Source organism: Pelodiscus sinensis, chromosome 8 (assembly GCF_052426305.1).
Source record: "Pelodiscus sinensis isolate ZL-2025 chromosome 8, ASM5242630v1, whole genome shotgun sequence".
Taxonomy (NCBI): Eukaryota; Metazoa; Chordata; order Testudines; family Trionychidae; genus Pelodiscus; species Pelodiscus sinensis.
In genome coordinates, this window is record NC_143059.1 from 27,744,422 (window position 1) to 27,768,711 (window position 24,290).

At 43.0% G+C, this 24,290-nt stretch overlaps 1 protein-coding gene across 1 annotated transcript; it reads left to right on the plus strand.

The window, feature by feature from the left end:
• The first annotated feature begins 418 nt into the window (after window positions 1–418).
• Window positions 419–23,022, plus strand: DDX21 (DExD-box helicase 21). Its single transcript, XM_075934934.2, has 15 exons — window positions 419–877; window positions 3,006–3,275; window positions 4,623–4,698; window positions 6,423–6,601; window positions 10,007–10,124; window positions 10,870–11,055; window positions 13,678–13,823; window positions 14,130–14,279; window positions 16,174–16,335; window positions 17,039–17,158; window positions 17,665–17,738; window positions 19,985–20,144; window positions 20,545–20,679; window positions 22,033–22,077; window positions 22,760–23,022. Exons 1-15 carry the CDS (start codon window positions 482–484, stop codon window positions 22,946–22,948), a joined length of 2,406 nt encoding a protein of 801 aa, XP_075791049.1. The 5' UTR covers window positions 419–481; the 3' UTR covers window positions 22,949–23,022.
• Window positions 23,023–24,290: the final 1,268 nt, after the last annotated feature.

Sequence of the window (24,290 nt, forward strand, 5' to 3'; positions counted from 1 at the left end):
TGCCGGGGCTGCCCAAGCTCCCCGTAAGGAGCAGGGTAGGCCGTGCGGGTTCCCCCCGGTGCGGCCCGGCCCTAGGGCGAGAGCGTCACGAGGGTGGTGCCGCCGCCCCAGGGATACTCGGACAGGTCTGCGCGCGGAGGGCCCCGGGCTTGGGCAGGGCTCGCTAACCCCTAAGCCAGGGCTGCCCCGCAGGCACGTGCTCCCGGCCAGGGTTCCCGGGCGCAGCCAGCGGCTCGGTCATGGGCGGTGCAGCCGCAGCCCGAGCCTGGCCCCTGCAGCCGGGAGCGCGCGAGCGCCAAGCCCCGGGCGGCTGACGCCAGCTGCGGGGGGAGCCGGCTTGTGCGCGGGGGCGCAGGGGAAGTTCCAGCCGCAGCCGTTTGCCCCGAGGCTTGGGGAGGGCGCAGGGACCGAACGGGCGCTCGGCCGGGTGACGCGCGACGGGGCGGGGGCGCGCGACGCCCAGCCCAGCCCAGGGTGCTTGATGGGCGCCGCGTGCCGCACGCTACTCCGCAAAGGCGGGCAGCCGGGCGCGGCGGGACTCCCGGCTCTGGCCTCCAGGCTCGCGCGCCCCCCGCCCGCTTCCCGCCCGGCGCTGCGGCTGCTCCAGTCCGGCGCAGCAGCAGGCGGCGCAGCGCCCTTCCCACGCGGCCGGCGCTGGGGCCCGGCTTTCACCCCTGCGCCTCACTTCCTGTGCGTCGGGCCCGGGGCGGGGCTCGTTCCTTTCGCCGCCGCCGCCGAGCGTCCCAGCTGCTCGCCGCCCGAGCTCCGCGGGGAACAGCCGCAGGAAATGCCCGCAGCCGTTCTCCTGCCGACCGGCAGCGAGCCCGAGACACCGCTGGAAGGCGAGGCCGTCCGGGCGGGCCGCAGGAGGAAGAAGGTAGGGAAGCGGAACCCTGGAGGGGGAGAGGCCGGCTGTCCCGGGATCCCCGGCCGGGGCGGCAGAGGGGGTGGGGCGGGACGATTCCCGCCGGCCGGAGGGAGAACCGGGACCAGGGGTTCCCCATAGACCCGTGCTGTGCGGGAGGCTGGCTGGTCGTGGCTCGCAGCTCGGCCTCCATGGCTGCGCCACGTGGGCGCCTCCCTCTCTCTTTGCCAGTGGCTGCGGGCAGCGCCCGCCTGGGTGAGCCAAGCCCCTCGCTCGGCTCGTGAGCGGCTGGACGTTCGCCTCCCGCCCCGATGCTTTGCCGCATTTCTGCCCCCTTGGCAGGCTGCAAGCGACGGGAAGGGTGCGAGCCCTCCGCTGTGCAGGCTCAGACCCATGTGTTCTCTGGCCCGGCGGGGTCCTCCGAGCGCGCCCTGAAACTGCCCCCGCCAGGCGTCCTATGGAGTAGGAGTTTCCAGCGATACACGGGGACTTGTGTGCACTGCAATCGGAAGGTGCGATTCCCAGCGTGGATAGGATGACTCGAGCGAGCTCTGCATTAACTAGGGCTTTAAGACCTGTCTACACTATGCGGAAGATTGACGGTGCTGCCTTTGATGTCCCGGGGTTCAGTTTAGCGCATCTAGTGAAGACCCATTAATTCAAACTGAGAAGGTGCCCCTGTTTGTGCCGATATTCCTGCTCCTCAACCGGAGTAAGGGAATCCAGCAGGAGCCTTTGTTCCCATCTGCCTCTCCCTGTGTGGATTGTGATTTAAAATGTCTACTCCAGCTATGTAATTAACATAACTGGGGTTGTGTATCTTAAGTTGACCTTCCTCTTTAGTTTAGAGGGACCATAAAATAGCAGTGTGGTCCTTGTGGCATATGTAGTGGCTTGGGCTATCCAGCCACCTGAGTTAGGCGGATGGTTGGTGTTGGCCTGGGGCCATTAACAGAAGCCATCACTTGTGCCACAATGTCCGCTGCTGTTTTGAGAGCGTTAATTTGAGCACTGATAACATGAGTTTGTCTGCTGATGCTAGTATTCACTTCTAAGCTGCAGTATAGACATACCGCCTTTTCAGATTGCAACATGTCCCTAGCTAGATTACAGCACATCTGTATCTATAGTCCATCACATCCTGAAGTTTGAGGTTTGGTTTACTGTCTTGGTCCAGTGGATGGGATAGGGCACTGGACTGGGAATCATGAGAGAGTTGTGTTTCTGACCCTGCCACTGACCTGTTGCATGACATTGAGCAAATGACTTCACTTCGTGCTCTGTTTTTTCTCCTGTCCTTTGTCATGTCTGTTTTGATTGTAAATGTTTCCTTATTACAAAAATGTGCATGTACAGTGCCTAATAAAATAGAATTCCAAACTCTTCAGTGCCTCTGGAACAGGGATGGGCAACCATGAATGGCCCTCCTTTATGTCAGTGGGCAACAGCAGGCTGCAGTCATGGGGGTTCCACCTGTGACTCCACAGCCGTCCTGGCTGGGCTCCTGCCCACACATTTCTCAGTTAATGGAGCCCCAAGCTTACCTGTTTCTCCTCCTCCCAGCACTTTCAGAGCATTCAAATCGCTCTGTCCCTGCTCTCTTTTCCTCCTTTCCCGGAGTTGGAATGCTGCCTGATTTGCACACCCCAAATCTGTTGGGAGAGAGGGAGGAGGTGTATGAAGTGCAGGGCTTTGTGTCCCAGTGTGTGAGAGAGGTATGGAGGAGGGGGTCAGCCAAGGGGTCCGTGGGCTCCAGGTGGAGCCACAGGTGGGCTGCAGGTTGTCCACCACTGCTCTAGGGGCTTCTGTAATATAAATATTATCATGTGGTGTTCATGAGATTGTAAACAGGTAGGTGCATGTGACATCCGCTACTAGCCTCAGAACAGTCTGGTTCTCATAATCAGTAGGTAGTAGTCATTATCAGTCTCACTCAGTCACAGATTGTTTATCTTCTTGCAGTAGGGGGGTAGTTTAATTATGATGAGGTGTGACTGCCAGAAAGCTTTTGATGACAGAGGTATCCTCTGCTCTTCCTGAAGAGGCTCAGGCATCACAGATTAAAAGTCTAAAGACATTTTACTTTTCTTCATAGATTTTGTTTTTTTGTCCTTTTCTATTTGATGTTGTGTCTCTGAAGGATAAAAAGGAGAAATCTAAACACCATGGTAAAGTCAAGGAACTGAAATCTGAAATAGAGGAAAATGAGCTATCTGAAGATGACCTTGATCCTCCTAAACCCAAAAAGAAGAAAAAAGCTAAAGAAAAAGTGAATGGAGATATTGAAGAAAACAGCTCAGAGGATAAGGTGAAATCCTCCATGAGCAATGGCATTGCTCACTCAAAAGCTCAGTGTAATTCCAGCGAAGCATCAAGTGCAGAGTATGACAGTGACCAAGAGCCAGTAAAGGTACACGCTAAAACCCTTAATTTTATCTGCTTAAAAAATCTAATTGACCAGGTTTACTTTGTGGAAAAGTGTTTAGGGTTGCTAGGAAAAATCTTGTGTGTCATCACTGGTCGTAGCAGAGGATAATAGATTCTGAGCTGTACCTCTATGAGGCATAGCACAGAATTCACAACCCAGGAGGAGGGGATACTAAAGGGGCTTTAAGTTTAAGCTGACTTAAAGTTTCTTATTTCTGGTCTGCTCTGGTGGGTGGAGCAGCCCGATACAGCTTGGGCTGCCTACAATACAGCTTGTTCCAAGCTGACTGTAGGCATCAGCTCTGCCAAAAAATCTCTACAGTGCTGTACAATCCACAGACTTCCTCCCAAAGTTTACAAAAGGGTCCTCGTAAGACATTTTATAGTTCTTTTCCTCAGATTACGCTCTGAAAACAATTCTACTCAGAGCAGGTCCAGAGTTTTTAAACCCCTTTACCATGCATTTGGGGGGTCAGAATGAAAGTCCCACCGCTGAGCTGTATATCTATCTCCTGCCAAGTGTGCACTTACAGAGTTACATTGGTAAACTTAAGACAGTAAGTCTTCCTTTGTAGACAAGCCTATATAGCCTCTGACATTTAATCTTATTTCATGCATCAGGCTGAGAAAGGAATATTGCAAAACGGAGAGCATACTACTTACGGGAATGAGCATGGAGTACTTAAGGTTGCTCTCTTTTGTTTAATCGGAGTCTTGTTGACAAGTTTCAGAGAAATCTTGCTCACTGTCTTCACCTTCTGCATATTAGCCCAAAGCTGGGCCTTGCAGCTCTTCTGTGTATTGCATGTCACATAGGGAAGTATATGTTAACAGTAAAGTGTTTTCTATATCATCTGCAGTTGGTTTTCATTGTTTTTGTAGTGGAAATTAGGTAGTTAATTTCAAGTGAGTTAATTTACTGGGTGATTTTAAATTAAATAAAATATTTTCTGAGACAATTACATCATCCAGAAATGTTCTTTACTGGATAAGATATGCTAATAGTGAATAGGTATTTGTTTTCATTTCTACTGCATTTGACAGAACAATTTTGTGATATTTTCCAGGGTTGAGTTGAGTTAAAAAATGCAAACTAGCAAAAGGAGCACAAATAATTCAAAAAAGACACTCCTGTTAGTGTGTTGAGGTGCAAGGGCCAATGGTTGTTGCCCTGCATTTATCAAGGTTGTAAGATTACTTTGAGTGTCTCCTTTTTACCCATATTCTTTAGGCATCGTAGAATTGAGAGATTTTATATGTGGGGGGAGGGATTAAAATGTTGTAGAACTCAGTGTAGTAAAACTGTCTCTCTTTATGTCTAATTTAACAGGAACTGACAGAAGAGGAGAAAGAAGGTGCCTTTTCCAATTTCTCTATCTCCAAAGAGACAATTGAGCTTCTTAAAGGTAATGTCTGTGGCAGAAGAAATTAAACAAAAAGATGGTTCCAAACAGATCACAAGTATCTTTTTAAATAGCTTGCTCCAAAGCCACTCTGTGTTACTTATACAAGCAGAAATGGAAACCAGAAGTCCTAACTCTCATCCCATTATAACCATTAGGCACCTTTGCTCCCATTAATAAGGGTTTCAAAATTTATACAATTTCAAGTGCAGTCTCATCAAGACAGCATTATTTTCTCTGTGATATAGTTGCTTCCAGATATAAACTCAGAAGTGAGGGTTTTTTCTCCTTTATTTAGCATTATGTTGTGAGGTTGTCAATTATATTATCTAGTGTAACTTCCATATCTGTTTCTGCACATTGTTTTCTGAATAGCTATATCCCATTTTATATCTGTCATATTCTTCACAGGGCTGATAATTCTTTAATGATCTCTATTAAATCCATCTATCTCAACTTTTAGATCATTTGGCAGTTTTGAATGTTCTTCTGGCCTAGATTAGTGTACTCTGTGCATTTAATCACTATGAAGCTCACATTATTCTTATAACTGAGTATTTGTAGAGCTTAAAATGGATTCCTGTGTGTTGCTGAACTTTCTGAAGTCACATAGTTAATAATTTGTATGTTCTACTGGACTGTTTTTATCCACCCTTATGTTTTCCCCATTGTATAGTACAGTGTTTCTCAACCTTTTTCTATAAAGTACCCCCTATAAAAAAAAAAAAAAAAGTACCCCCAGTACCTACAATTTTCAGACACACACAATTTTTTCTGCCATTGCAACACATTTGTTTAAACAACTTAATTGTAGCCGGGCGGACGATTAAATTTTTGGGTGTAAAAAATACAAAAATTATAAAGTGCTGTAAAACTTAAAACAAAAATTCAGTTTTCTCCAAATTTCAGTTGATGTACCCCAGACTTCTCTCAAGTATTCCTAAGGCAGCCGTGGCCAACCCAAGGCTCACGAGCCGCATGCGGCTCTTTCCCCTCTCCCGCAAGTGTGGCTCACAAAGCTACCTCCCTTTCCCCTCCCGTGGCTCATAAGCCGCCTCCGTGCCCCCAAAAACAACCCTCTCCTCCCGGCTCCTTGTGCTGACCTGGGCAGGGGAGCTGTCCGGCGTGGCCATGAAAGATGTAAAATTAAAGATGGCTTCAGCCGTCGGGAGCCTAATGTGGCCAAAAAGGCTCTAACCGTGTTTAAATGTGTTTTCTTGAAGGACAGAGCTTTTTTTTTTTTTTCCCCCTCTCAACCAAACGTGACCAGGCACTCCTTTTAAAGGGGCAAAAGAGGCACTGCTATCTTGGCTCTTTGCCCAGAATGGGTTGGCCACTATTTGAGAAACACTGGTATAGCATCTTTCAAACTTCTCCAAGTTTTAATGTGATTCTGTGTTTCAAGACAAAACAAAAATCCCGCAACCCTAACTGATAACAATCAGTTGCATCTGCTGTTGCTGTTCTGTACTCAGCATAGCAATAAATGGCTGTATACCCTGATATCAAATCTTGTCACCAGGAAAAGATGAAAAAATTGTTTTGCCAAGCTACTAGGAATGAAAACAAATGTATATTTACTGTTTTCACCCTCTGCCAGAGGCAGGGTCTGTCCCACAAATTTGGTTTGCTTTTCATTATCATACAAAAGGGCTTTCAAATGTCTGTCTTAGCCCATTGTGGATTCACAGCACTTTTTAATAAAGCTATATTGAATTGTCTTGCAGCTCGAGGAGTAAAGTACCTGTTTTCTGTGCAAGTAAAAACCTTCCAGCCGATATATGATGGCAAAGATGTGATAGCCCAGGCTCGAACTGGAACTGGGAAAACATTTTCTTTTGCTGTTCCTTTGATTGAAAAACTTCAGGGAGGCACAATGGAGAGGAAGAGAGGTCGCACGCCAAAGGTAACTTAGCCACTTGAGGACTCCCTGATGGCTTAAATTATGACAATATTTGAAAGTGATTTATGATTGTTGCATTCATTGTGTAATATGCCTTCCCTCTTTTCAGCCTATTTGCTACATTCATGAGCATATACAAACATTCTGCTCTTAGCTGCCTAGTGAGCAGGTTTATTCTCTGGTTTGATACCTCTCCTACTCACAAAAATGAAGCAGACTGGCAAACGGGTGTTGTGCCAAATGTTTATACGCAGAAGCAAGAATATTCAGGATGACACTTGCTTTTTCCCAACATATAGGGACAGATTAAGTTATGGCACAGATGTTCTTTATGATTCTATTTAAGCAAATGATTTAACTGATAATACACTTTAAAGGGGTATTGCCAAAGTTGGTTTGCTTATAGTTCTATCAACCAGCTTTGTGATAGGGATGTGAAAGGTTAACTGGTAAGTATCACCCTTAATGAGTAATGGTCACTGGTTCCAGTTATCCAATAAGGGCAAGAGCAGCTCCCCTCTCACCATGGGTAATGGGTTCAAGTCCCACCCCCTGTCCACTTGACCTGGAGCCCTCTGTATATAGGGAGGTTGGTTGGGTTACTGAGTGGCCTAGGGGATAGGGCATTCACATGGGGAAGACCAGGTTGGGGTTTGAATCCCGCCCCCGTCCTCCCTTGGAGCATTCATACAGCCAACACAGGCTGCCCCTGCCTGCAGAGGGGGGAAAGGGGAGATGCTCCAGCCCAGGTTCTCCTCCCCTTAATATGTTAAGTGGCTAAATTTCACTTTTAACCGGTTAACCAGTTACACAGGATTTTACATCCCTAGTTTGTGGAATAAAAACATCTCATCCTTCTGTACTGTTTTATAGTAAATATTATAAAATATTGTCTGAAAGCTTTTTAAGGATGTTATTTACAAGATGATACTATTTTTTAATTCTTATGGGCTAACAATTGCAGTTCATTTAGAAGGTATGAAGAAGAGTGATTGCTTACTAGAGTGTTTGTTTTATTTAAAATTTTGTTTCCTGCGTCTTCGTCACTTAATACTGAATTGTTCCTTGGTCATTGTCTAATTTTAGAAAATCTATAGATTTATAGAACTATCTTATTGTGCACAATTCTTTTTGGAATGTCTTAATTGTATTGTAGTCAGTCGTTGAATCTAGTTGCATTGCCAGTCAGGAAAAATGAGGCAACCTGATCTAGACAAGTGAATCCAGGTTTAGGAGTCAAGACATTTCTGTTGCTAAGTTGCTGTGTAGCCTATGGACGTAAAATCCTATTTAATTGGTTAACTCTGCTGGGTGGGGAGCTGCTCCAGCCACCACCAGTTACCTGTAGCCAGTAAGCATCACCTGTTCGGGGTGACTGGTTAACCTTTCACATCCTTAGTATAGCCATGGGTAACTCTCTTGACTGCTTTGCCTCAATTTCTTGGTGTATATTATGTATCAGACACTTTGCCCATCTTCCTGACCTGTTTTAGAATTAGTTGCTAGTGTTTTAAAGCATTTCAGACTCAAAAATAGCGATATAAGTGCAAAGTATATTACTGAGACATTGCAGATATACAAAGAATATCAATGCAAGTAACATTTTTAACAGGCTTCATTAGGTGTATTATATTATTTAAGGCAGTGTTTCTCAAAGTGGTCCGCAAAATCGCTTTGAGAAACCTAATTGGCCACTCTGGTGTGTTTCTGTGGCCGCAGCGCTGGTAAGTAGCCACATGGCTCCCATTGGCTCTGGTTTGCCATTTGCAGCCCAGCCCAGCCTGAGCCGCTTCCCACAGCTCCCTTAGGTTGCAAACAGTGAACTGGAGCCAATGGGAGCTGCGAGGCTCTGTGGCCCAACGCTAGTAAGTAAACACCGGAACAGCCATTTAGTAGGTTTCTCAAAGTGGTTTAGTGGAACACTTTGAGAAACACTGATTTAAGGTATAATTATGGTCAGTCTTAATTCATCCTATTTAATGGTGGGAGGAGGAGAGAGCGGCAAAAAGAATGGTCTGCCCCTTGCTTCTGAAGGATCTGGAAATCCTAGTTTGATCTTTATGATTATATTTTTGGTCTGTATACTGTCATTTAGCAATGGTATCAGAGAAACATTTTATTCACATTCTTGGTGTTTGTGACGGCGCATTGGGGGTCCCCTGTCTCCTGCACCCCGAAATGGCACAAACAGACTGCACCAGCCGGTGGAATAGAGGAAGTTTATTGCCTCTCCAGGATACAGTACAGCACAGATGTAATCTGGTCACAGAGCTGGGCTAGGATGCCTCAGGCCCCCTTGAGATGGGGGAGACTGGGCCCCTAAACTCCAGCCCCTTTCCCTAGGCTGTCTCCTCCATGCTCCCAGACAGCAACTAACCAACACTCTTCCAGCCCTGCCCCCCAGCCAGGGCAGCATTCCACCTTCCTTTGTTCCTCTCCATGGGGGGTATCTGGCCATACCGGTTGAGAGATCCCTTTGCATAGTGACTCATCCTGTTTTGCTGGGTCATGGTACCCACGGCAGCAGTGGGGGTTACCGCAGAGCCAGCAGCATAGAAACCAGCCAGGTTCCCCCACTACGTCACAGTGCTTAACACCTGTTTATGTTAATCCATGTGTCCTTGAACTCTGGTATTAAAATGGACATAGCAAAATAACTAACAGCAAGAATTAACACTGGATAACTAAAAGCAGCGAGGAGTCCTGTGGCATGATGTCAGATGCATGACGAAGTGGGTCTTTGCCCACGAAAGCTTATGCTCCTACACTTCAGTTAGTCTATAAGGTGCCACAGGACTCCTTGCCGCTTTTGCGGATTCAGATTAACACGGCTACCCCTCTGATAACTAAAATAATTCAACTAATAGCATGAGCAAATAAATGAATGTAAAGGTAAAGGTTCATGTAAGTGTGAGACACTGTATCTAACCTATTCTGTGGGACGTGACCCATACAAAAGGCAAGCTACCTGAAATTGTGTGTTCTGTGACCAAGGTCAGTGGACGAGATCAGACCTTGCTCTCAAAACCAGGTTTCAGTAGTGCATGAATCTGGGTTCTGCTGGCTTTGTTCCAAGTTTTCTTTGACATCCGTAGCACTGGATACCTCATTGTGGAACCCAAATCAAGATCAGTGCTAACTTAGAGAAAGCTATACTGGTTCTGCTTCTACAGTTTATGAAAGCCATGATATACTGATCTCCTTCTGGCTGAGAGTGATCTGAATGATGAAGAGGAGCTTGGATACCATCAGGATGAATGTGGTATAAAACCACAGGTGATTACAAAGGAGGAAATTCAAGGGGGCTCTGTCAGATGAATTTTGCAGCATAGCTTATCTGATAGGGCAAGGAATTTGGTACCAATCACCAAGTGGCTGCATTTATAACAGTTGTATTATTCTGTCCAGGTGCTAGCTCTTGCTCCAACGAGAGAGCTGGCAATCCAGGTAGCCAGGGACTTTAAGGATATCACAAAGAAACTCACAGTGGCTTGTTTTTATGGAGGAACTCCATATAATGGACAAAGTGAGTATATGTTTAAAAGTTTTTATATCCGCTGATAGTTCATGAAACTCATTTAAGGATAAAACTGACTTTTCCTTAAGGTTTCACTTCAGTCAGAATTGGTAAAATTACTATAAAAAGTAAAAGTTGAAGTTGGGTCCATCTCTGTTAAAAGAATTCAAGAGGATCTCTATCCAAATTATATTTTTTCTTCAAAGATTATAAAATTTATTTTAAATGTATAAAAAAAATCTGTCTTGTTCCTGAGTGGATGAACACTGGAGCCAGATGAAAGATGATAATTTGTGGTTCCAATATCTCCTAGCTTGACTGGAGAGCATGTTAAGGAGGTCAGTCTTGAACTTGTCATTTTATATCAGCACTGTAGAGTGACAGCAAGAACTAAAGAAGAAATTATTGAATAGATTTTTTTTTTTAAATAAAAATGTGACAAGGTGGGAACTGAGCTGGGAGAAGAAAAGCTGTTAATTGTGAAGTTCTAATTGTGTTAAACATGAATTGAATGAAAATTAAGATTTTGGCACAAGATATTCTTGTTACGTTATCAGTTTTGGTTTTAGAATAGCAGTTCTTACAGAAAGCCATGAGCCATCTGTGACTTAAACTGATTTAGGGCGAAAAGGTGGGTATTAAGTAGCTGGCCTTTAAATTATTGCTGTAAGTTGATGGTAGTTTACCAGCCCTGGAAATCCTGTAATCTTTAAGCATTCTTACATATGTGTTGTTTTGCTGCTCTTTCTTCTAGTTGAACATATTAAAAATGGCATTGACATCTTAGTTGGGACTCCTGGACGAATCAAGGACCACCTCCAGAATAACAAACTGGACCTTTCCAATGTGAAACATGTTGTTTTGGATGAAGTTGATCAAATGTTGGACATGGGCTTTGCTGAACAAGTGGAAGAAATTCTAGCATTTGCTTACAAAAAAGGTAAATACTATATTATTCAAGTATTGCATTGTCTGCAAAAGTAAATTGGATGATTTTTGAAGGAAACGGTGGAAGCCTCATCAGTTGAAACTAATACAGTCAAAGTCCTAGGAAATTTAAGAACATAAGAATGACCATACTGCATTAAAATAATGGTTCATGTTAGTATTTTCCAAACGGTGCTCTGCAATGTGAAAGTAAGGGTTCTGTGAGAACTCGCTCACCCTCCCTCACTTAGAGACAGAGAGGAGCTGGCATCCTCTCTGGTTTTCCGCTGGCTTTCAGATACATTTTCCCTGGGGTTTTTTTGGTTTGGGTTTTGGTTTTTTTTGACAAATCCGCCTCCTTCTCCCCCCCGGCTGTAGGGGTTCCTCAAAATTCTTCCAAGTTTAAAAGGGTTCTGTGGCCAAATAAAGTTTGGAAACACTGGTCTATGTACCCCAGTTTCCTGTCTTCCAACAGTGGCCAGTGCCAGACACTTCAGAGGGAATGAACAGGGCAGGCAATTATTGCGTGATCTATTTTATGTGATCCATTTCCAGCTTCTGGCAGTTAGAGACTAGGGAACACCCTAATCAAAGGGATGAGTCTCTAATTATTTTGACTAATAACCGTTGATGGACCTATTCTCCATAGACTTACCTAATTTGTTTTCTGAGTTCAGTTTTACTTTTGATCTTGACAGCATTCTCTAGCAACAAATTCCAAAGGTTGACTTGTATGAAAAAGTACTTACTTTTGTTTGTTTAAAATTGCTGCTTATTAGTTTCATTGGGTGACACCTGGTTCTTGTGTTATGTGAATGGATAAATAACACTTCCTTGTTCACTTTCCCTACACCATTCATTATTTTATACATCTTTATCCTTCCTTACTAGTCTCTGTTCGAAGATGAATAGTCCCAGTCTTTGTGATCTCTCATCCTATGAAAGCTCTTCCATACTCTTTACTCATTTTTGTTGCTCCTTGTGTACCTTTTGCAATTCTAATATCTCTCTCTTTGAAATGGAGCTACCAGAATTACATCCAGTATTCAAGTTGTGGGCATACCATGGATTGATACAGTGCATCATGATATGATGTCATGTTATTTATCCCTGTACTAATGGTTCCCAACACAGTTAGCATTTTTGACCGATGCAGAGCATTGAGCAGATGTTTTCAGAGAACTATCCATGATGATTCCAAGATGTTTCCTGAGTAATAATAGCTAATTTAGACCCCATTACTTTGTTTTTTCAGTGTGTACTACTTTGCATTTATAAAAATTGAATTACATCTGTCATTTTGTTGCACTGTCACTCAGTTTTGTGAGACCCCCTTTGTAGCTTTTCATAATCTGTCTGGACTTAACTATCTTGGTTAATTTTGTATTGTCTGTACATTTTTTCCACCACTCTGTTTACCCTTATCTTCAGATAATTTTTTAGTATGTTGAACAACACTGGTCTTAGTACAGATCTGTGGGGGACACCGTTATGAAAACTGCATTGGACAAAGTGGGTTCCAGCCCACAAAAGCTTATGCTGAAATAAATTAGTTAAGTCTTTAAGGTGCCAAAGGATTCCACATTTTTTTTTGCTGAAACTGGCTAACTTTTTCCTACCCTTTGTTTCCCATATTTTAACCGGTTACTGTTCCCTGAGAGGACCTTCTCTCTTTTCCCTTGATTGCAAGAGCCTTCGTTGAGGGACCTTGTCAAAGTGTTTCTGAAAGTCCAAGTACATTGTATTTATTATATCAGTGGTGCGCAACCCGTGGGTCGCGACCCCCAAGGGGGTTACGGATGTTTTCCTGGAAGGCCGCCAACGGCCAGATCTAAGCGCTGCACTGTGCTATGGGGCTGCCAACGGCCGGGCCTAGCACCTGGCTGTCCATATCAAAGCGCCATGCCACTCAAATTATCTTGAGGTCGTGACACGAGTTGCAGTTGAAAAAAGGTTGCGCACCACTGGATTAGATGATCATCTTTGTCCACATGTTTGTTCACCCCCTCAAAGAATTTTTAATAGATTGATGAGGCATAATTTACCTTTACAAAAGCTACGTTGACTCTTCTCCAACAACTTGTGCTTATCTGCGTATCTGATAATTTTGTTCTTTACTACTACTAATTGTTAACCAATTTGCGTGGTACTGAAATGAGGTTTAATAGCTTGTAATTGCCAGGATTGCCTCTGGAACCTTTAAAAAATGTTGCATTAAATGTTCTGTGGTCATCAAGCACAGCCACTGACTTATGTCGTGGGTTACATACCAAATATATATTGTAGGAAACAATGTCCATTGAGAGAGGGTGGACTGTTTAGAAGTCATTTGCATCTCTCTTGCATTGCATGTTCCTGAGGGATCTGTAGAAACAGGCTGTGCATTTTGCAGTGATAGCTACTAACCGTTAAATTGTGTTATTCGGGATAGGCCAAGGCATCAAGCCTGTGTAGTGTGATGAGTGAATGTGCTTACTTCTCCATCTCCTATATAAATTATTAGCCTTCTCAAAATTTTGAAAATTAGGCTTATTGCTTTAAAACTAGTAATTATAACATAGAATCTGTAATGAAACCTCAATTCTAATGCTGTAAATACTATCTGGATTATTGATCATGGTGTGTTCTTTCAAAGATTCTGAGGACAACCCCCAAACACTGCTGTTTTCTGCAACTTGTCCACATTGGGTGTATGACGTGGCTAAAAAATACATGAAATCTAAATACGAACAGATTGACCTTATTGGAAAGAAGACTAAAAAGACAGCTATGACTGTAGAGGTGAGTAGTTTTGTTACTAAGAAGTACAGGTGCTAGGGATACGTAGTGAGGATCAAATAGGTTATAGCTCTTCTATTCAAGAGTTAGCAGTGCTTAAAATTAACTTAACTCACGAAGTTTTTTGTAAACAAACAATTTTATGTGGAAAAATAGTGCTTTTATTTTCTTAGGTTTTTATTTTAAATAAAAATGTAAATATTTTAGATTTTTAAAAAATCAAAACATTGTATTTGTTTAGAAAAGTTTAGCTGATATCCTACTGAATTACAGTAGATATAATGTAGGCATATTTTCTTTCCCTAACAGCATTTGGCTATAGAGTGTCACTGGTCTCAGAGAGCAGCAGTTATTGGGGATGTTATTCAGGTCTACAGTGGCAGCCATGGACGGACCATCATCTTTTGTGAGACTAAAAAAGATGCAAATGAACTGGCCCTGAATGCTTCTATTAAGCAGGTACTGATGTCTGAAAAGATAGTAGACATTTCAGAAAGTTGCAGGTTTCTCCTTGACCATAATGATAACCTCTTTTTGGCTGAAAGATCCTTAGAGACAAGGATTTTATTTTTTTTATACTTTACAGTGCTAAATACATGGCTGACACTTTACAATAAGGAATAATAATGGAATGCATGTTAAAGTGTATATTAACATGCTGTTTGGATGCATGTTCTTACAACCTTGTATTTGTTTGAATAATGCTTATTTGGGATACAAAGTATCCTATAAGCACAAGATGAAATATACTTTAGGACTGAAAGGCCTACTTATCCTCTAAAAAAACCTCTTAACCCATTAATTCAGGTATTGTAGAGTATATTGAGCAGGCATTCTGCAGTTAATTTTACTCATGAAGAATAATAATCCTGGATTTTTACAGAGCAAATATAAGTTCTGATGTTAAATGTTAAAATCAAGCAAAAGAAGGAATGGGGAAGTGCAAATATATTTAGTGTTTAGTTAAATGGGGTTGATCAAACAGGGTAGACGTTTTTAGTTTTGTGGTATTACTTTTTTCCTGTCCTGCATGTGCATGTAGAGATTGTGTCATTTGTTAACAGTAGACCAGTAAAATATGCAAATAACATTAACAAGATTGTGGAGTAACATACAAACACACTTGCACTTTTTATGCTAAATCATTGAGACTGAGTGTGAAGTTCTGTGTTGTGTTTAATAAATTCTGCTTTTGCATTCTGTATTGAGAATTCCCACACTGGATCCTGACCTGTCCCCCACTGGACACATTTGGGCATCATTTCTTTACCTGCAAAGACCAGAGGCAGTAATCAGACTTGTCTGTTGGGCTTGGCCATGTCTCTGACAACTTTATGCCAAACACTCAGTTTTTGTATCTTCTTTGGAGTTACTCCGAAGTTACACCAGTGTAAATGAAATCAGAATCAGATCTTGTCTTCATATCAGCCTGTAAAACATGTAGTATGTGTTTGGTGCTATATTCTTTTGTACAGGCAGTCCCCGAGTTACACGGATCCGACTTATGTCGGATCCGCAGTTACGAACGGGGCCCTCCCTCTCCCTGGTCTCCAGCAGACCAGGGAGAGGAAGCAAAGCGGCGGAACACGCGGGCAGCTGACAGCCCAGACGCGTCTGGGCTGTCAGCTGCCCGCGTGTTCCGCCGCTTTGCTCCCCGTCCCTCTGGTCTGCAGACCAGGAGGACGGGGAGCAAAGCAGAGCAAAGCCACGGAGCCCGAGGGCAGCAGGACAGCCACAGGTCCCCTCCTGGACCAACCCGGCAGCACCCCAGCTGCTCTGCCCCAGGCGTCCTGATTCAGCCACTGCTGGTCAGTTTCAGCAGCGGCTGAATCAGGACGCCTGGGGCAGAGCAGCTTGGGTGCTGCTGGATTGGTCCAGTAGCGCCGAGGAGCGGCGGCGCTACTGGACCAACCCAGCAGCACCCCAGCTGCTCTGCCCCAGGCGTCCCCAAGTCAGCCGCTGCTGAAACTGACCAGTGGCTGACTTCAGGAAGCCTCTGCCCCGGGCTTCCTGGAATCAGCCGCTGATCAGTTTCAGCAGCAGCTGACTTGGGGATGCCTGGGGTTCTTAAGTTGAATCTGTATGTAAGTCAGAACTGGCGTCCAGATTCAGCCGCTGTTGAAACTGATCAGTTTCAGCAGCGGCTGAATCTGGACGCCAGTTCTGACTTACATACAGATTCAACTTAAGAACAAACCTACAGTCCCTATCTTGTACGTAACCCGGGGACTGCCTGTACTATGAAGTGTGTGGGGTTGTGAGGAACTAGCTAATTGTGCCAGTGTTGTCACTGGATTGCTGCTGCCTAGATATCTCCATTGGATGGATTCTTACTGATCCATTCTTTTGACAGGATGCCCAGTCATTGCATGGTGACATTCCACAGAAACAGAGAGAGATCACATTAAAGGGTTTCAGAAATGGAGCATTTGAAGTTCTGGTTGCAACCAATGTAGCTGCCCGTGGTTTAGATATCCCTGAAGTTGACCTGGTCATACAGAGTTCACCTCCAAAGGTAAGAAATGAGTGTGTTTATTTTAGAAAAAAAGTCATTTTTTTCATACAACAGTTCAGCAATGGCAGATGGTTAACTGCTTCAAATTATGTTGTTTTACTGGAGATATGAATTTAAGATTATAGTATTTCAGTGCAGTTTTCTCTCTAATTGTGGGTGTAAAATTTTCCTAGTGAGCATTTATTTTTTGATCAAATGAAATGTAGGTGTTTGCCTTTTTAAATATATCTTCTGAAGTCCTTTTTCTGTATTTCTGTATCTATTTTTAATTCCATCTTGTTTTTCCAGTGAAATTTTAGATTGAATTTGCCGTTACTCTTTCCCTCCTAAGTTTTGTTTTGTTCTTTGCGAAGGTCAGAAGGGTTACTTCATTTCCAAACAGACCTCCAAGGACACAATAGCTAAAATATCACTCTTGGAAAACTTTTATTTCACACAGACTATTTGCATTAGGTGAATCAAATTTCTTTTCCTACATTAGCTGTGTTAATTTTTTTAGCTAGATGCTTCCCTCTTTAATTTGAACCTTGCCTATTATCATAACCTTTCTACAAAAACAGCAGAAATAAAGGAGCTTTCAATTTTATTTAAAAAAAATCTAGAATTTTTAAAAATTTCTAGATGTTTTGTGAAATATTTTAGTTCTTTTAAATTAAAAAAGCGTACATTTCAAATTTGTTCATGTTAATTTTCATTTTTAAAGGATGTGGATTCATATATCCATCGGTCTGGGCGCACAGGAAGAGCTGGACGGACTGGAATTTGTATCTGTTTTTATCAGAGAAGGGAAGAAGATCAATTAAGACACGTAGAACAAAAAGCGGTAACAGTCTAGCTTTCTTTGGGGTTTAAAAAATCCTGTTCCTTCTGTGTACTACAAAAATATATCTTGAAAAGACAACTTGAAATGGTGTTCCCCAGCTTAATTCTGTCCCTTGTCTTTTGCATTTCCTTTGAGGATTAAATACTCTTGCACTATATGATTTAATTGTTCACAGCATCAATCCACTGACATTGCACAAACTGTTATACTAGCTTTTGGCTAAGATAATTGTCAGTTGGACTCTCTTCCATTTCTAACATCTTTGAAATATGTGAACAAGACACAGGTACCCATGCATTAACAAAGATAAGAACAATTTTAATTGTTTTTATTTTATACAAGAGAGATTTTTTTTGTTTTTCAATGATCATGGTTAAATAAAGATTGAACAAAGGTTTCCTGCTGAGGGAATGGTGGCCTTGGAAACAGGACTTGAACAGAGTTTGGCTCTATTGAGTACCATAGGGAAAAGAACTTAAGCTGTAATTTTCTCTTCTCAATTTCAGGGCATTATGTTTAAGCGTGTAGGTGTGCCTACAGCAACAGATATAATTAAAGCTTCCAGTAAAGATGCAATCAGGTATGTTTATTATCTTTCCACAGTTACAGGATGTCTTGAACATGTAGAAGAAAAATATTGATGCCAATAGGGAGATGTGAAAGTTCAGTCCTATTACGTATACAGTCGTACATCTGTGTCTTTTATAAAATAGGTTGCCTAATATGAACATGCTCGCTGATTTTTAGTAATTTGTTAGCAGTAAGCCCCTGTGTTGTTTCTGCCTTCACACAGCAAATGCCCTCTTTAAAAAATATATGTTGTTAAAAATATTTTCATTTATAATCTACCAAACTTAATTACCTGCGTATGAGAAAATACGTATTCCTAGCAGTGGCCATTGTTTTTTTTTAAGATTTGTTTATTTAGTATAACTAGAGTACCCTTTCAGTAAAATGTTTGTTGCAGCTCAGACTCTGTATTCTGTATCACATTCATTATTTATTAGTATTGCTGTTTTCACTCTGTTCAGCTTGAATCCTAGCTTTGTAAACATCTAATGTAGTTGGTAGAAATCACTTCCAGATGGCATTTTCCTTGTACTTCCTGCAGGGGCATGTGCAGGAATAAAAATTAGACCTTTTGGGGGATGGCACATTCTATGCTTCTGCCAGGACTGGAGTTCTTTCTCCTCATTGGGGGGCCCCATGCTCTCTCCCTCAACTGATTCCCTTATTACTCACCCCACTCCCAGAATCTCTGCTCACTGACCCACTGCTGTTGGTTAGGAGGATTGTCACACCATATCATCTTAGCTGCCAATTGGTGGAGACAGAGAAGAGGGTGAGAAGGGTAAGCTCAGAAGAATGCAGGCTACTAGAAGAGGGTATCTGGCTGCCCACTGCAGCAGCTAAGTGCTCTTCCTGGGTGTGCACTACAAGCAGATGCCACAAACAAAATGGAGGGGGGGGTGTTTCTATCCGTGGGCCAGAGGAGCTGCCAGCTCTTTCTGCACTTTGGGGGCCTGAGGACCTCTCTCTTCCTCAGGGGCCAGAATTTTCCCAAGACATATGATAATTGGGTGGGGTCCATGCCCGTGCTTGACCCCGCTCCTCTTGTATATACTCCTACTTCACTGTCTTGAAAGGTTTTTCCCCTGCATATATGTGAGTGGATTTGTTGCTTTCCATATGTTATTTTCATACAAGAAAGGTGCTTTACTAGTCAGGATCAGATCTGGCGCTCTTACACATACATGTGTAAATTTGAGCCCAAATCAGCCTTCAGTTATGATATAAAAGCCACTGAACTTAATCATCACTGCACCTGTGTAACTGAGGAACTCCTGTATCCATCAATAAGTGCAAAGGTGTGATTGAATAGCTAGCCGAATAGTCCCTTTGTAAATGTAATATCTGTGCCTCTTAACTAAGATTAATTAAAATATTTTCTTTTTTTAATAAAAAGCATCTAAAATAGCTCGGTGGGTGTAACAATTTAAGTTTTAAGAATTTCCTTGAATATAATATTGGTATGTATTTGCAGTATGTCAAGAATAAACTTTGCCAGTTTACTGTGATTTAAAAATATTGTTCAATCTGAGATTGGGAGAGGTTTAATAATATAACTTGAAAGGCTTCATCTGGGGGTGGTTGTGATCACCTTGCCCTTCCCATGTTGCTAAATGGGACTGGGAGTTCCAGCATGGAAGAGGCTGAGAACCACTTGCCTAGTGAGATATTGGTATGCTTTGCCATGTTTGAAGATGCAGGTTTGACCCTCTCTCTCCCCCCCCCCCCCTTCTCAGTGGTGTAAGTGTATTGAAGCAGCCTGCTCTGAGTGTAAGAATTGCCTTGCTTAGCTCATCCATGAAATTATTATGTGCTACTAAAAGGCATTGATAGGTGCTAAACCGAAATCTTGAAGGAAGGATGGTCACTACAGGGTCTTCTGTGTGGTGCTAAAAAGAGGAAATTGGCCTCACTGGCAGTACAGGGTATTCTTGGGGCAAAGGGCACTGTTTGCATGTGTTACTGCCTGCTCTTCAGTGGTTAGCTCAGGATTTGCCAAGTGACTCTTTAGGTGCCAAACTACGAGGCAATAGGTTGGATTATTGGAGGATGGGGACTTGCCGCTCCCAGAGTTACCAGCACCTTTGAAGGTACCCAATATGGGAACACAAAAATTGTAGCACTGACAATAACTAGGCACTTCTGAAATTCTTGGTCTTAACCTTTGAATAAATTATGATTTTTTTTCATATGCAATTGAATTATATAATGTATTTTTGTATATTGAGCAGTCAAATCTTTGCTTTAAATACATAGGTCTTTGGATTCTGTTCCCCCTTCTGCCATCAACTATTTCAGACAATCAGCTGAACGTCTGATAGAGGAAAAGGGGGCAGTGGAAGCCCTGGCTGCAGCATTAGCCCATATTTCTGGGGCTACTTCCATTGAACAGCGTTCCTTGCTCAACTCAGATGCGGTAAATAAAGTTACATTCATTACCTTGCTCAAAGCACTGTATGAACTAATTCTTATAACACCTCTCTAAGGGTATGTCTACACTTGCACCCTCTTTCGAGAGAGGGATGCAAATGAAGACATTCGAAATTGCAAACGAAGCCGGGACTTAAATATCCCATGCTTCATTTGCATATTAGCGTTATGGCGCTATTTCTTTTCTTTTGGGGGATTTAATTGGCTTGCAAATCAAAGGTGCTTTCTTTCCAGAGAGCCTACTTGTTAGCAGAACAGTAGAGCCTTAAATGTTAAAGTAGTCCTAACGATTTATATAGTAATTCATATTGGACAGATAGGACACTGTCTGCTGCAGTTTGGTTTAGTCCTTCAATGTAAACACATTTCACTGTTTCTTTTTGAAGGGCTATGTTACAATGACATTACAATGTTCTGTAGAGATGCACAGTATTGGCTATGCTTGGCGAGGACTAAAAGAACAGCTTGGTGATGTAATAGACAGTAAAATTACCAGAATGCGTTTTCTCAAAGGAAAGCTGGTAAGATGGTTTATCGTGTGTGTATGTGTGTGTGTGTGTGTGTGTGTGTTTTTTTGGGGGGAGGGGAGGGGGGGAATTTAAGGGCATTTTCTCCTTTTAATGCAAGTGTTGGTTTCTACAATGACTAGGGATGTAAAGGGCTATCCATTACCTGGTAAGCATTTGTCGAAGCAAACGCCTCACTCAGTTTACGCGGCTAAACAGACAGTTTTATTGGCCAATAAAAGCAAAGTGAGCCAAACGTGGTCTCAGCAAAGCCGGGTCCAGTAAGGCTGCTAATACAATCAATCCTAGTATCTTTATACCCTTAGCCAAACAGTCTGACGTCAGGGCATCCAATTACAGAAATCCTCAATTAAATTTGGAAAAACCAAACCTTATCAACAAAATGGCGGACAGGTGCGAGGGAGTACATCTCCTGTCCCAACCAGCCCAATTAACACATACCAATAGCCCATCCTGTAGGCCTCTTCTCACGGGGTGACAGAAAGTTCACTCTGGTCTACGTGCTTGAGAGAAAAGCTGAAATGGTTTCTGATATACAAGATGGCTTTTAGCTAAACATGAAAATGGTTTCTACAGCTTCTACACATTACTAGCATGCTTACCCAGTTAACTGGCCTCCTGAAATGGCTGGAGCAGCTCGCTCACTATACAGAGTGATGGGCTCGGCCTGGCCAGAACAGCCTACGGCGCAGTGGGCCTGGCCAAGCTGGAACAGCCCCCCTGCTATGGGACCTCAGCGCTCCAGGGTTAACCAGTTAGCTTTTTAAACAGAAATTTTACATCCCTAATGATGTAAGCTGTGCTGTGAGGATTGTTTTTCTATGTTTTGCCTCTATTATAACCCAGTGACAAGAGTTAGGAAATTCACTTCAGACAGGAACTTATAATGTTACACTAACGGTTGAAGTTGTTTTTCTTTCATCAATAAAATAGACAAGAAGTTCTCCTCGTTGCCCACACTGGTCTATAAATACTTTAGCATTCAGAAATCCAGGGTTCTTGGCTCAGTTGGGTCACTTGTCTTCTGCACGAGGTGCATTGACAAAGAAGTTACAATACAGGAAATTCATGTCCTACCTTTGAACAGACACATTACTTCAGGGAAGTGGGGCTGCTTGCTGTATCAAGCATTTAATTCCTCATTTCTTGAAAAAAAAAAAACTGATTTCCCACAGACCATAAAAAGGTCATCTTAAAATAGAGCAGGCACACTGTTGCCTTCCTACTTCCTTGGAATTCATAAACAGTCTTTCAGATATATTCTGTTATTTGAAGTTAGTGTCCCAGAGTCTTTCTTTTTGGATACCTGGTTGGAGAGTAAATGAAAATTATCTCTGTTCTGTTTAGGGTGTGTGCTTCGATGTCCCTGCTGCTGAATTAAGTCACATACAGGTATGTTCTTATTACTGGAGTGCTTTTAGAACCTTTTTTAAAAGACATTTAAGCTAAATACTACAGCTGTTGTTTTATGCTATGGTAATATATGGCTTGCAGTTTAATACAGAGTCCAAAACTTTTGTGCATGAAGGCTCTTTTCTTATTATAAAATACTCTTTCCTGCAATTCTCGTTAACTGCACATATGTAGCTGCTTCTGACTTCTTGCTTGTTTGACCATTGCTCTGATTCTCTTTACAAGATTTTGTATTGTTTTATACATTGTGTCTTGGTCTTTTGGCTGTTGCCAAACCCCTCCCCCCAATAGAGGGCATTAATAGTAACCCATTTCTCTGCACCCTGTGGTTATTCTCTCCTTTGTGCCATGACTGTGAATTGTAAGTGTTTTAAAGACATATGTTGATCCTTGTCCATAATATGGATCTAATAAGCTAGTTTGGTAAAGATGAGTTTGGTTTTGAAATGCTTTTCTTTGAGTCTCCAGTCTTAGTAGTTGCTTTTGGTTTGTTTTTTGGTTTTTTGTTTTGTTTTTTTTTAATAATTTTGGCTAACCCAGAAGTAGTGTTCTTACAGTTTTCCGTGATATTTGTAAACTTCTGTGAATGTGCAGGCATGCAGATTCAGTTCTTGCATTTTCATGATTTCTTTAAATGAACACATTCAATTTGCTTGATTAGGAGCAATGGCAAGATTCAAGACGCTGGCAGTTGTCTGTAGCAACCGAGTTACCTGACCTAGAAGAAACTCCACGTGAAGCAGGCCGAGGTTTCTCTAACTTCAGGAATGGGAGGCAAGGCGGTGGCTTTAACAGAAATGACAGATTCAAAAACAGAGGCCAGAAACGAAGTTTTCACAGAGCATTTTAGTAATCCATTCAGTTGATGTAGATATGGGATTACATAATGCCTGCTTTATTGAAATTAAAATCTGTTGAACTTTCCTTTTTGTTTTTATTTGCTAAACCAGTCACTTGTCTGTAAGTAAGAATGGCAACAAAATCTACTTGCTGAAGTGACACATTTCATTTTTAAAGATCTTATTTTTCTTCCACTGACTTACACTCCTGATGGACATATTTGTCATGTGTACTTATACAGCTATCAGCCAACAATTCACATGTTTGAAGGAAGTCCCTTTCTGCCTGTATGTGTCAGAGCTGACTGTCACACTTGCTGTCTCTTTGGGTAGGCCTACAGTGCAGCTGTGAGGGAGCCTCTCAGTCTGGGTAGACTGACTTGCACTAAATATTAAAAATAGCAGCATGGATGTTGCAGAGCCCAACCTGTAGCCTGAGTCACCATGTCCATAGTGCTGATTAGTACAAGCCCTGCCACTACAAGTCTGTCTGGGAGGCTCATTTCAAACTGTGGAGTTTACCTTTTAAGAGCCTACTTGAATAGAGTGGGTATAAGTAAGTGAATTTTCTTGTACTATACTTATGCTATGGTAAATTGCCAGATTTGAACATAGGAGACTTTGATCTTTTCTCTCTGTACATATAAAAAAGTTCCCTGCGGGACGACAGAGTGATGTCATCAGCATCAACAGGCTCTCAGCTGTTCGCATCCCTGGCTGCTGCTGTTTTGGTCTCCAAAGGGTGCTGTTGCTGCCAGCCCAGGAAAGATCTTTCTCAAATAGACACAAGTTGTTTTCCTTTCCCTCGAGCACAGAACAGGGGATAAATGGTTTCCAGGCAAACATGCCACTGTCAGCCACCCTCATGTGGGCTCCCTACCCTGGGTCCTGCCTGTGGCCTGTCCCCCGGGCCGGGGAGTTGCTTTAGCAGGTGCGAAGCCCGAAGCGTGGTCCATTCACGCTGGGAACAGATATAGAACCCAGTCAGGCCTGTCCCACCCGGCATGGCCTGTGTTGGAAGTGCAGCAGAGATGCTGGGGGAATGCGATACCACAGATCTCCCCCAGAGTGAGCAGCTTCAGTGTGTGCTGGTGACCCGGGGCCAGTCCCCTGCCTCAAGTGCAGTCTCTGGGGCCCACTGTGAACTGGGCAGGTCTTGGCCATACTGCACACCTGCCCCCACCCCACCTGGTGAAGTTGAAGTGCCAGCACCGGCTTCCTATGGGGGAGGGAGTGCGCTGAGGCTCCTTGCCAGATCCAACTTGCAGGGAAGAAGCGGCTGCAGCTGAGGGAACAGCAGCACAGGGACAAACTTCAAGGAGGCTTTTCCCATTGCTTGGCAGGGCAGTGAGA

Excerpts from the sequence above, each read along its gene's own strand:
- DDX21 (XM_075934934.2), top strand. The coding sequence starts at position 482 with ATGGGCGCCGCGTGCCGCACGCTACTCCGCAAAGGCGGGCAGCCGGGC. Across the intron at positions 13,824-14,129 it reads AGACAGCTATGACTGTAGAG|CATTTGGCTATAGAGTGTCA; the intron begins GTGAGTAGTTTT and ends TTTCCCTAACAG. Across the intron at positions 16,336-17,038 it reads TACAGAGTTCACCTCCAAAG|GATGTGGATTCATATATCCA; the intron begins GTAAGAAATGAG and ends TCATTTTTAAAG.